Genomic DNA, 13583 nt, shown 5'->3' with positions numbered 1-13583 from the left:
TTCAAAGTCTTAGCAAAGCAGTAGTTGATATTGGTCATGCAATGTAGAATAACACTTGATCATTTACTGGTCTGGGACCTTACCAATGTTGATATAGAAAATGAACAGATATCACTGGGGACAATGGAGCCACACTTGAACCTTTACTCATCTGAACCTCACCAATTTTGATCAAGAAGAAGAACAGATATCATTGGAGACAATGGAATAACATTTGAACCTTTACTGGTCTGGAACCTCACCCATGTTGACCCAGTAGATAAACAGATATCACTTGGGATACTGGAGCCACACTTGGACATTTACTGTTCTGGCATCCCACCCATGTTGATCCAGTACCTGAATAAATACCACTGGGGACACTGGAGTGACCCTTGAGCATTTACTGGCCTGGAACCTCACCCATGTTGATCCAGTAGATGAACAGATAGCACTGGGGACAAGGAGCCACACTTGAACTTTTAGTGGTCTGAAATACCACCCATGTTGATCCAGTAGACAGGGCCGCCATCAGGGGGGGACAGCCGATACACATGTAGGGGGCCCGAGTGCCTGTAGGGGCCCCGGACCCGGCATCCATGAAGTGTGCAGGAGACAGTAGCCAGGGGACACATAAGGCAGGAGAAGCGCCGAAGGATAAATGCATAGTAAGCACAGTAAACTAGCTGGCAGGGCTGGGACTCGGGAGATGTTATGAGGGAGGGACTTAAGAGCCTTTCAGCTACTCATTGGCTGAGGAGGTAACAGGAGGCCGGCTGATCCGCTTCCTGCTGCCTCCTTAGCCAATGGATACACAGGGTGCACTGTCCATCACTGCACAGCCTGGTGCTTCCTCTGCTGATGGGATTGAATTCCTCTGCAAAAAAAACCTGCTGCAGAGATCGAGGTAAGAGAGATTAAAACGAAATGTTTCCTACTGAAGCTGCTAGATTTAGCTAGAAGACATGTACAGTTCATAGCCCTTGCCTTGTTAATTACAGTCACTGTATTTACAACCTTATTGCTGTCCATTTAGCAGGGTGAAAGTAACTTTACACACATGTAGCATAGGTATCAGCTTTTGTCACCATGTTAAAAGGACAGCAGTATGGGTAGCATTACAGTGACTACTATTAGTCCAGGTTCACTAAACTAGCCAATGCTTGGAAAAGCAAGCCATGCAGATTGCTTTTCAGGTCCCTTTTAACATGAGCCGTCTGATTGGGTCTGGCTGTTCATTTTTCACGCAGACCTGATCAGACCCTCCATTCTCCTTTATGGAGTGTTAGATGTAAATGGGATTGATTCATTTGAGATGCAGATTTAAACTATGTATGGCCAGGCTGAAGGTACCCAAGTTGATTGATCGATCAACTTGAGTACAACGTACAACCAGTCTGTCAGATTTTACATACGCTTATCGCTAGCAGCTCTTGTAGCCGCTAGCAATAATCACTGTGTTTTCCTGGCAGGGACGGCACCGGGAGAACACAATGGCTCCACAGGAGGGTTTCCTCTGTCTGTGTTGATGGGGGAATCAAGCAAAAATGTTTTTCCTGCAAGCCATGGGACAAAAAAAATCATGTTTCTTCCATTTTATTTCCATAATTTCGCCAAAATGGGAAAAAAAAGATGTTTGCTTTGTATATTCTTAAGTTTTATACATAACTAGAACATCTAACAGGGTTATATCATTACAGGAGATTTCCCCTCACTTCCTGTCTTGGTGTCACCGGGACAGGAAGTGAGGGAATCTCCCGGTGGGGATATAGCCAGCAATTTTATATATAATATGGACATTATAAGGCAACAATTGCAAGCTATTTCCCCACAGTGATATTCCCCCACTTCCTGTTCTGGTGACACTAAGACAGGAAGTGAGGGGAAATCTCATGCAATGATATAACCCTATTAGAAATTCTACTTCCGTATAAAAAGTATACATAAAGTAAGCACTTTGTTTCCAAAGTGGCTAAATTATGGAGGAGTTAAAACCCCATAGTGTGATCCTGGGATATGACACTGTGCTCATACACTGCTGAATGTGTCTGTTCATTGTGTCTGTGCTGAATTATCCTGGATTCTGAATTCCTGCAAGAGGAGGACATGGGATGGGGGGATGGGACTGGAGGAGGAAGAGGACATGTGACTGGAGGAGGAGGACATGTGACTGGAGGAGGAGGACATGTGAATGGAGGAGTGACTGGAGGAGAAGGACATGGGATAGAGCACATGGGGTGGAGGAGGAGGAAAATGACATGGGATGGAGGAGATGGGACTGGAGGAGGAGGAGGAGAAGGACATGGGATCGGGGAGATGAGACTGGAAGAGGAGGACATGGAATTGGACTCAGTGGGACTGCCAGTGGCCGGGCCCAGGGGAATGTAGATGGTCAGGTCTAGGGATGGGGGAGATGGGGGGACCAGGGGGCCCAGGCCTAAAACTGTGTAAGGGGCCCCAAAATGTCTGATGGCGGCCCTGCCAGTAGATAAACAGATATCATATCACTGGGGACAATATAACCCCACTTGAATCTTTACAGGTCTGGAATATCACCCATGTTGAATCAGTAGATGAACAGGTATCACTGGGAACACTGGAGCCACACTCTGACATTTACTGGTCCAGGACCTGACGGTGTTGATCCAGTACCTTAATAAATACCATTTTGTAAAGTGGAGCCACACTTGAACTTTACCTAGTCTTGGGGCTCACATAAGATGAACATATGTCACTGGGGAAAATGGAGTAAACCTTGATTCCCCACTGATCTGGGACTGCAGTAACAACCTGGTACAGTAAAAGCTTGCAGAGACTCAGCCTTTTGTTTACCATATGGGTGCTTTTTCTTTTAGTAGTCTGAAAAAAAAAAAACATCTAGTATTGTTGGCTACATAAAGAAAAGATCAAAACTGCAAACACATTCCAATATAAAGACTAATAGACAAATTACAGATAAAGCAGAACTGGGAGAGTCTGTTCGTTTTCCTTTAGGCAGTCATCTTCACACAGCTTCAGTGCTGTAAAAGAAAATCATTTTGTTCGTTATTTTAAATCGTTATTTTAAAATTGTGTGCGATGTCATCAATGTAAGTTTAAAGCATAATTTTATCTTTCCTTTTCCAATGGAAACAGTTTGTCTGGGTCAAGCTGGCCCAAAATAACTATTTCTAGTACTAATTGTTGTGGCCACTGTCTGCAGTGTATATAGTGTATGTAGCATTAGCTACATAACGTATGCGGCACTGTCCAGGGATGATCGAACTTTTGAAAAAAGTTTGGTTCGACCAGAACACCCGAATTTCCCGAAAGTTCGGTTTGGATTCCAGAACCCCATTGAAATCAACGGGACCCGAACTTCTGGAATCAAAAAACACAATTTTGAAGCCCTAAAACCTAATAAATGCCCCTAAAAAGTGCCTAGGGTTCTGGGTCATACCCCAGGGACTATGAATCACACACAAAAAAAAAGTTCTTAAAAATTGTCGTTTTTGATAGAGAGCCAATTATTGAAAAAATTATTGAAAAAAAAAAAAATGAGATTTCTTTGGATTTAGTGTCTGGGGGTCTAAAAAGTGTTCCTGTGAAGTTTCAGCTCTGTAGCTCTGTAGCATGTCCAGAACCAGAAAAAAACAGAAATTTTTTCTTAGAATTTCAGCAGCGCAGGGATGGTGTTACCCTCCTTTCACACCTGGGCGTTTTTGTTTCAGATGTTTTTCAGGCGTTTTTTTTCTTCTGTATAGGGGTATATATATATATATATATATATATATATATATATATATATATATATATATATATATATATACCCCTAACCCAGAATCTGCATAGTGGGGTCACCCTGACATGGCAGAGTTCGGTCACCCTGACATGGCAAAGTCAGATCACATTAAAATACACTACAGTCAGCCTGACATGGCAGAGTCAGGTCACCCTAAACTACACTACGGTCACCCTGATACTTTTACTATCCCTACAAAAACTAGATTTTTGAATCTAACTATAGTGGTATATAGTACCCTAACTACACTGCATATCCCTTTCCTCACACTAATAATTGCAAAATGACACTTTACAAGCAGCAGGAGTAACAGAAATGCTTCCACTCTATTCCACAACCTCTGTATTACAGTGCTAGAGGTTTGGCGGGGTTATGTTATATACTGGGGGGCGTATGGGGGGCGTATTCACTCCTGATTGGCCTCTGGACCCCCTAGTCACCCCAATCGGCTTTTACTGATGTTTCTGGGCCAATCACGGGCTTTTAAAGCCCAGTTCCTGTCCGACTGCATTTTGGGCGGTTCTGGTGGCCGAACTCCGAACTTTTACCGCAAAAAGTTCGGAATTCGGCCGAATTTCGAACAGCCAATGTTCGGGTCAAACCGATGGTCGACTCGAGCCGTTCGATCATCCCTACTGTCCAGCAACAATACAGGTACTTTCCATCTTCTGCTATTTCAAAATCGAGTTGGGCTGAGCACTGCTCAGCCATTCACAGAAAGCTTTGTATTTTATTAATGAATACAAGGCTTCCTCGAATTGACTGAGATGGAGATTATGATGTCATCCTCCTAACTATACAATTAAGGCATTCAGAGGAAGCCTTGTATTTATAAATATTACAGGTCTACTGTGAATGCCTGAGCAGCCCTCAGCCAAACTCGATTTTGTTCTTTTTCTTTCAAAACACTGCCATAACACAGTGCTATATACTGCATGGAGTGGATGCTACAGTTTATACAGGACTGGCAACACGGACAGTAGCCACAACAATAAGTAAACGTAAGTTTGTTTGGGCCAACTTGGCCCATACAAAATATTTAAGGTGAAAGGAAAGGTGGAGTTGGATTGAAATTAAAATAAATAATAAGTATAAAGTTAAAGTGCATAAAATGCATTTTTTAGGCTTCATTCACTGGGGTGTATCTATGCATATACCCGTGCGATGGGCTGTCTTTGCCCCCACAGGATGCACAGGTGTTCCATGCATTTGCATGCAGGCAGTCTTAATTATATCTGTTGGCATGCAGCGGTTGCAAGGATACAACCATAAATACGTACAGACCTACCTGTCCTGATCTTAAAAAGGTAAAACATGGACCTACCAGTCCTGACTTAAAAAAGGTAAAACACTGGGACAAATTTAAGAAGGACCTAATTGCCTTGCCTAAAAGGGGGTTGAGACTACAACAAGCAAAAGATGTAATTTACGGGACTAATGTCCCTCTGATGATGAGTGGTGCTGCATATGTGTACATGCATGTGGAAGCGCACACATAGTCAGATGAATAAATAAATAAACCATACATGTGTGCACGTACATGTACACACCCAAGTGCCACCCACATATGTCTATACAAATCCACCTAAAAATTCCAGCCCATAAATAAAGTAGGGTGGCACCATACCCACCTCACTAAGCCTACTGATATGTGGACCACAGTCTTACTAAAATTCGAGGCCGAAGGTCCACCTCACTGGAGACTCAGATTGAGTCATTTGTGTAATACTACTGCAAGGTGCAACCACTACCCATATAATGAGACTTATGTAAATGCAGAAGTAGACATGACCTTATCCTTTCTAGGTAATATGGGGAGACGAGAAGGAGATAGAAATAAAATGAGCATAAGAGAATGAGGACCATCAAACAAATCTGAATAACAGAACAAGGTAACCAGTTCAACCCCCTGGTCAGTTGGTTTATACAGATAGTTGTCATAATGCAAGGGAGTAAGGTTACATTACAGAGTGAAGCTCTATATCTTCATTCAACCCTTTTGGGGTCAGAGATCCTAAAATAAAGATCCAGAATTCTTCTCTAGTACAAAGCCTACAGTGTCTTCTACCATTATAAACAGTAACTCACCCTAGCTCCACCGCACTGTGGGAAGATAAAGAGCTAAGTGTTGGTGCTCAGGCTGAACGTCCAAACCAAATGCTTTGTGAATAAAGCCGGCACATGAAAAGTCTTCCAAGTAAAATACTTTATTCCAACATGGATAGCGGTGACAACATGACAAATGCTGACGCGTTTCGGCTTTACACCTTCCTCTACCATTATCCAGAGTATTACCAATAGCTTCAATGCCAAAAACATTTAGACCCTCTGTGCTGCTGTTGTGTATACTGTATCTGCAAAGTGCCGAGGGACTGAGTAGTTCTCTTTAAAATAGTGATACTGCTGCTGTGTTTACCTATTCTCACTCTTTGTGGGCTTGATGTACAACCTTCATACAAAAGCCCACAAGGACACAGCAAGCCAAAGATGACGTAGGAGGTGCCACAATTAAAAAATTGCTGGATAACATGTGCCTTGCCATTTGTCACAATCACTTCTTTTTTGTGGTGACACATGAACGCACAGGTGCCACAATTGCTGACTCCACACCTATAACTACCTTTTTGGTAAAAAATGGTGGTACAGGAGCTACTTAGTCCTCTCTTCCTAACTTTTTAAATCCTGCTCAGGGCTACCATACTTCTCGGGTCCCTTGGTTTCCTATAGATCATATTGGGATGGGGGGGCAGATTGTTTCTAAGGATGGGATCTTGTTTCAATATTTTCAAATTTTTCTTCAGAATCTTTTATATCAAGGGGGCTTTGGTATTGAATCTCGTACAAAGCCTAAAGGCCCGTACACACGTAGTGATTGTCGGACGTAAATATTCTGCCGCCGAACGATCGGCCGATTGTCGGCTTGTTAGTATGATGCTTCTGACAAACGACAGCGACTTTTCGGCCGAACAGAATCGGGTGTGCAGGCTATAAAATTTTTGTTGGCCGTCACTAGAACGGCCGATTGTTCGCAAGTCAGTACAGAATTCGGCCGACAAACAGCAGATTAGCAAGACTGGGCATGCTCTGAGAAAAAAAAGACACGGAAAGTTAACCATCACATGACATCACTTCTGTTGTTGGCCGACAAAATTCGTGTGCAGTCTTTAGCACTTTTCAGCCGACAGGACAGCACCAGACAAAAGACGGCCGATCGTTCGGCCGACATTCGGTACGTGCGGGGCTTTACTCTCGCTACCAACCTGAGTGTCTCCCTTGTTTGATGCTTTAGGGACACCTTCCCAAAGAGACCAGTATTTGTAATAGGCTTGCTCCAAATGGTTTTCTTCATATCCTTTGACAGCTGACTGAGAGGAGGCGGGGCTGAGGCACCGATGTATGTGCGGCCCACCAACTCAACTTCCTTGTCTATGCGTTCCAGACATAGATCTTTTTTTTGTTGTTTTCTTTTCTATCATTCCACACATTTACACACATTCCCTTACACACATCGAGAGAAATAATAAAATGTTTAATATTCATCGTAATCATAATTAGTATTTATATTAAGCAGAAAAGGGAAATGCATCATGGGAAATGCAGTGCTTCTGGACCCCTGCACAGTGTGTTGGTATGTGCTAAAAAAAAAAAAAAGAGTGTCCGCCTTTCCGTTCCATTGAAGTAAAGGGAATGTGTGTAAATGTGTGGAATGATAGAAAAGAAAACAACAAAAAAAAAAGATCTATGTCTGGAACGCATAGACCCGGAAGTGGAGTTGGTGGACCGCACATACACCGGTGCCTCAGCCCCGCCTCCTCTCAGTCAACTGTTCGCTAAGTCTTAAAATTTCATCGGACCTGGAAAATGTCTTGTGCGCATGCGCACCGGGGCTCGCACCAGCTGGTGGTGACGTAGCGTCACCGGAAGTGACGAGGGTCCGGAATTTTCACGAGTCCGATGAAATTTTAGAACAAGGGCATCACGGTGCATCACCAGAACTAGTGTCCCCATTGGAAGGTTTTCCCCTCTATTCCTTTTCTGAGACATCCCCAAATTTGATATTTTCTTTCACTTTCAGTGATAACAGTAAACAGGCACAGATAGCAATAAAAACTGACAGGTGTTCTAGTCCTTCTCCACTTTATCCAAAACTGAAAACAAAAATGTCTTTAGTTATGTAGCACCCTCTTAATGTAGGATGCACATTTAGTGTTTGGTCCCTTATGTAGTCAAGGGAGCAGTGATTGTTTGTTCTGGTCTGTTCAGGGTTTCACAGGCTGGGAGTTTGATTGCTCCCTCTTTCTCTGGAGGAAGCTTCCAGAACATAGTGGGAGATGGAACTAACCAACCTAAATATGTATAATGATGTAGCCAATCCCTAAGGAGGAGTATCCAGAAGGTGACTGGGGAGGGAATAAATACTCTGAAGCCCTGGGGAGATTGTTCTTCCTCTTTAGGGGGTTCCAAATCCTCAGAGGCTCCTGCCTATCTGAAGCAAGCCTGTGGACTGTGTAGCTGTTCTGTAAGGTCTCAGCTGTGGCAGAGCTGAGGACCTGGAAATTTTCTGGAGATGGTTGTAAGACTTCACCATAAGGGATCTGGTCTGGAGAAGGATTGTCTCCCTCACTGGACCATATCTGGATGGAGCTGGTGTGCAGCTGTCCTGGGGACTTGTCAGTAATGATCCTAAATTGATTCCCTGGCGACTGTGTATTTTTTGGATATACAGTGCCTTGCAAAAGTATTCGGCCCCCTTGAACTTTCAATTAGGACAATTGGTCCGAGGACAAATTTCTCTCTTTTTTAGTGATTTCCTTTCACTTTTCTTTGCATCTCCACAACTGGATGTGAAGGAAGATCTCCTGTGTGTCACAGGCAGCAAAAAAATATGTTTCCAATTATTTTATCCCTTCCTTTCTCTAAACAGATCTATAAAAAATAGCTATATATATACACATTAACTTGGTTAACAAAATAATGCCCATCAATTTGAACACAAATTCCAACTTCTGGGTCTACAGAAAGGCAAAACAAAACCCTACTGGGAAAATGTGGACAAAATATGTAAAAAAGTATTCTTTTCAGACCCCACAAAGGACATTGGATTATTTCTTGGGGTAGAAGCATTTCCATACCGCCCTTTAGCCTTTGTAAGTTTCCAACATGCAAGTGGGCATTTCAGCCTCCTCCTGAGTAGTCTATGGGGAGCCAATGCTTAGTTCTCTATATAATGAAAGGAACTTTGCTGTGTGTCACACGTATTTATTTTAACACTCACCCGATTCCTGTATGCCATGACTCCAATAGCAACAGCAGTAATCATCATCACTTTTATAGCAATAGCAACACAGATGCCGATAATTACAGATATATTATTTTTAGACTTTGCACTGGAATCTGGGGGAAAACACAAGAGAAGCATGACATATGAGGATTGCTGAGTATACTAACTGTGACCTTTGACCCTGACCTTAACACTACCCTGGCAAACATTGATCTTGTTATTTTTTCTTTATTTTTAATTTTAATTTGATTTTTTTTTACACTTTTTTTTTTTTTACATTTTCCTTTCCTGCAAGAAGAGGAAGATACAATGTAAAGAGGAAGTACAGTGGGTATGGAAAAGAATCACCCCCCTTTAAAATTATCACATTTATTTTTTCGTTGCAGCCTGAAATTAAGACAGACACAGTTTTTGTTTTATCCAGCTGTATTTACTCAGTGAAACTTATAACATCCAAATGAAAGATAGAACCCCAACATGTCAGAAAATTAAAAAAAAAATCAAAAACAGAATCTGAGTTAGAAAAAGGAATAACCCTCTCCTAAAAATGACATGTAAACTCAATCAGGTGTAGCTAATCACCTTCTGATTGGCACACAAAGAGATTTTTACTAGACATGTGCATTTCGTTTCGGTCCAAATGTAAATTCAGAGGAATTTTTGGTTATTCTGAGATTCAGATTTATCTAAAACTCTGAATGAAATTGTAATGAATTTTGTTGAAATTTGTTTAATTTAGTTTTGTTACTTCGTTTTCTAACAAATCCCAAATTTTTGGAAGGATTCAAATTTGGATCGGTCGAAAAATGATCAACCGATTCAAATTCTGTGTGAATAATAGCTGGTTGGTAAGCAGCAGTCCAGGAGGCCGGCTGCCGCATTCCCTGTCAACAGATGATTTTTTAGCTGTCAGCGGGCTTCCCCACTGGGAGCTGAATTGTAAACAAAAAAATGCCGGCAATAGAAAATTTGTAAAAAAACATCGTGGGGTCCCCCCAATATATACCAGGCCCTTCACCCACGCCAAAATTAAAACAGAACACTTATCATAAAAAATTCTTGGCAGACCCTTATTTTCTTCCCCACAATGCTTGGCGGTGGGGGTCTGCGGGTGGGGGGCTTATGCAAACCTAGAAGCCCCCTTTAAGAAGGGGGCCCCCAGATCTGGTCCCCATGTGAATGAGTATAGGGTCATAGTACCCCTACTCATTCACCAAAAAAATGTCAAAAGTGAATGAAGACAGTACACAAATTTTTGACAATTCCTTCATTAAAAAATAAATAATCGTCCCCCGTATTTCACCTGATGGGTCGATGACATCACAAGTGGGTGGGGGACACCCTGGTGACTCTGCCCCTTAACTGTTTAAGAAATGTCAAATGGCAGAGCAGACAGGCGGTGTCAGCATTCGACAAGGCCAGAGGTTCCTTTTTTTTTCGGGTCCAGTGGTATCGTTGGCATCATGAATGATGATTAATCTAAATCTGGGGACATTTTTTAGGGGGACAAGGGCCTCTTCCCCACAACCCTAGGCAGCGGTTATGGGGGGTCTGTGGACGGGGGGGCTTATTGGAATCTGGCCCCCCCATGTGAATGAGTATGGGGTACATAGTACCCCTACCCAGTCACCAAAAAAGTGTAAAAAGTGAATAAAGATAATACACTAGTTTTTGACAATTCCTTTATTAAAAAATTAAAAACAAATGTCCCCCGATGAAGATTCATCATCAATCATGACGCCTGCCACATCGCCGGACTCAAAGAAAGAAAAAAAAAACACCTCCAGCCTTGTCGAACGCTCCTGCTAACTGCTTGCTCTCCCATCTGACATTTCTTTAATAACTAAGAGGCAAAGTGATGTCTAGTAATACCAATTCCTACTCATGGACATTGGTAACGTGTGGGCTTGAGGGGACTTTACCGGTATCATACTCAAAATTGTACAGCTACTCATACATATGTATAAAAAGATTACTTTATTGTTGTCTAAAAAACAATGAAATTTACACACTGACATTACACAACATACAAAAAATCAATACATAACCAACAAAGTATTGGTGACAGTTCAAGGCTGTTTGACAAGTAAGATCCTCCTTATATTAGTGTGGGGCTATAAGGCCACCACTCGAATCCTTGCCCGACATGTTTCGCTATACAAAGCTTCTTCAGGGGCGGATTAACTTGATAAAGAAATCATTACTGTCAATTAACTTGTCACTTGATGATTAAATGCAAGTATGGAGGAGATGGAAATAGACCGATATGGCAAAAGGCGTGCTGCTTAAGTTTTGCTTGTGTTTTGTCTGGAGAAGATCAGACCCTGATATTCTGGTGTTTTAAATGACTGCAAAAATGTCCCCAGCCACCTCTTAGGACCGCTATAAGCAAAGCCCTGTAAACGTTAGAATAAAGCGTCTCCCCAGCCGTGGAAACACTGATCTTGTGATGTTGCCACCAAACTTCCATCTCCTCTCCTCCCCCTTGTGATGTCATTGACCCATTAGGTGATCCCTGGGGACATTTTTAAATTTCTTAATAAAGGAATTGTCAAAAACTCGTTTACTGTCTTTATTCACTTTTTACACTTTTTTGGTGAATGGGTGGGGTACTAGGTACCAGGGTGGACTTGATTTAAATCACTAGTAAAAAGGCTTGATTTAAATAAACTAGATTTAAATCATAATTTTTAAAGCACAATTGTCATTTCTGTCCTGCAGCGGCTCCTCCTCTGACCCGCTGTTGACTCACCGACAGTCCTATTCACTTTAATGGGACGGCTGGTGATGTGGAAGTGACACAACAAGGTGAGGGACGTGGCGGCAGGTGAGTGGATGCCCGCTAACAGGCATTGCCATGATGGATCTGAAATGACAGGTGCTCTTTAAATGTAAGCACTCATTCTTGCTGGTAGTTAGTGTGAAATTGTGTGAATGCGTTATCTCAGCTTGCAGAGCTTGGATTCATTGAATTTACTAAAAATGTTAATAGTGTAGAACATGCAGCCTCATGCTACATAACTAAGCTCCATTTCATGCGGAATAAGGTAAATTATTAATGTATCCTAAAAAGAAAACTAGATTTTACTCCAAAAGCATCTTAATTAAATACATTTGATAAAAATAAAAAACGGATTTAAATTAAAAAAAAAATCAGATTAAAAAAAAAATAATTGATTTTTATCCACCCTGCTATGTTCCCCATACTTATTCGCATGGGGGGGCTGGGATCTGGGGCCCCCTTGTAAAAGGGGGCTTCCAGATTCCGAAAAGCCCCCTGCCCACAGACCCCCACAACCACTGCCTAGGTTTGTGGGGAAGAGCCCCCTCCCTGCCCCAAAGCACCCCCCCAGGTTGAGGACATGTTGCCTGGTAGGGTTCAGGAGGGGGGTGCTCATTCTTCCCTCCCACCACCTTTCCTGGCCTACGGGGCTGTATGCTTGGATAAGGGGTTGGTATGGATTTTGGGGGGCCCCATGCCAAATGTTTTTTAAAATTTTGGCATGAGGTTCCCCTTAAAATCCATACCAGACCCAAACAGTCTGGTATAGATTGGGGGGACCCCACACTGTTTTTTTCTGACTTTTTTATTGGTGTCATTCTTAACCACCAGCTATTCTACACACAGAATTCGATTTGGTTGATAATTTTTTGATCGATCTGAATTCAAATCATACTGAAAATTTGGAATTCGTTAGAAAATGAGTAAACAAAATGGGATTTTAACAAAGCGAAACTAAACAAATTCCAAAACTAATAAACGAAACAAAATTAGTAACATAACGAATCTATCTGAAACTAAACAAAATATTTTTTTTCCGCTCTGCACATGTCTGATTTCAACTGTAATCATCTGTGGTCATTTTGATTAGCTTATCATGAAAATAGCTTTTCTGGAGTATTTCAGTCCCTGGTAGTACAACTGAAGCAAACAATCCACTATGGGTGGCAAGGCACTGTCACCGGGATCTCCAGAATAAAGTTGTGGACAGTCAGGAGATGGATACAAAAAGATTCAAAGGCTTTATCAATGCCTAGAAGCACAGTGGAGTCTATTATTAAGAAGTGGAAGGTATTTGGTAAAACACAGACCCACCCTGGATCAGGATGTCACTCCAAACTGGATGAAAGAGCCAGGAGGAAACTGGTTAGAGAGGCTACCAAGAAGCCTAAAGCATCTCTGAAGCAGTTGCAGGAATTTATGGTAAAGAGTGGTCATTGTGTGCATGCGAAAACAATATCACAAATTCTTTACAAATATGTTTTTTTTTTATGGGAGGATTGCAAAAAAAAGAAAGGTCACATGCAGTCACAACTGAGCTTTGCCAAAATGCACCTTGAAGATTCGGAGGACACATGGAAAAAGGTGTTATGGTCAGATGAGACTAAAATTTTTATTATTTGGCCTCAACACCAAATTATACTGTATGTCTGGCAGAAATCCAATAAAGCTCACCATCCAAATAACACCATTCCAACAGTAAAACATGGAGGAGGTAATTTCCTGTTATAGAGGTGTTTCTCTGCAGCAGGGACTGGAGC

General features: G+C 42.0%; 1 protein-coding gene across 1 annotated transcript in view; it reads right to left on the bottom strand.

Annotated features, from left to right (window-relative positions):
- Positions 1-2883: 2883 nt before the first annotated feature.
- Positions 2884-13583, bottom strand: part of LOC309559448 (class I histocompatibility antigen, F10 alpha chain-like) — a 62323-nt gene continuing 51623 nt past the window's right edge. Inside the window, exons 5-6 of the mRNA XM_082262715.1 lie at positions 9036-9154; positions 2884-2999 (exon numbers count right to left, since the gene is read on the bottom strand). Of these exons, the coding sequence (XP_082118841.1) occupies positions 2994-2999; positions 9036-9154 (125 nt within the window). The 3' untranslated portion in view covers positions 2884-2993. The remainder of the gene's footprint in view (positions 3000-9035; positions 9155-13583) is intronic.

This window comes from Pelophylax lessonae (assembly GCF_965119305.1).
Source record: "Pelophylax lessonae genome assembly, chromosome: 7".
Classification (NCBI taxonomy): domain Eukaryota; kingdom Metazoa; phylum Chordata; class Amphibia; order Anura; family Ranidae; genus Pelophylax; species Pelophylax lessonae.
The sequence above is the reverse complement of the archived record's forward strand: the minus strand, read 5'-3'. Positions and strand labels throughout refer to the sequence as shown.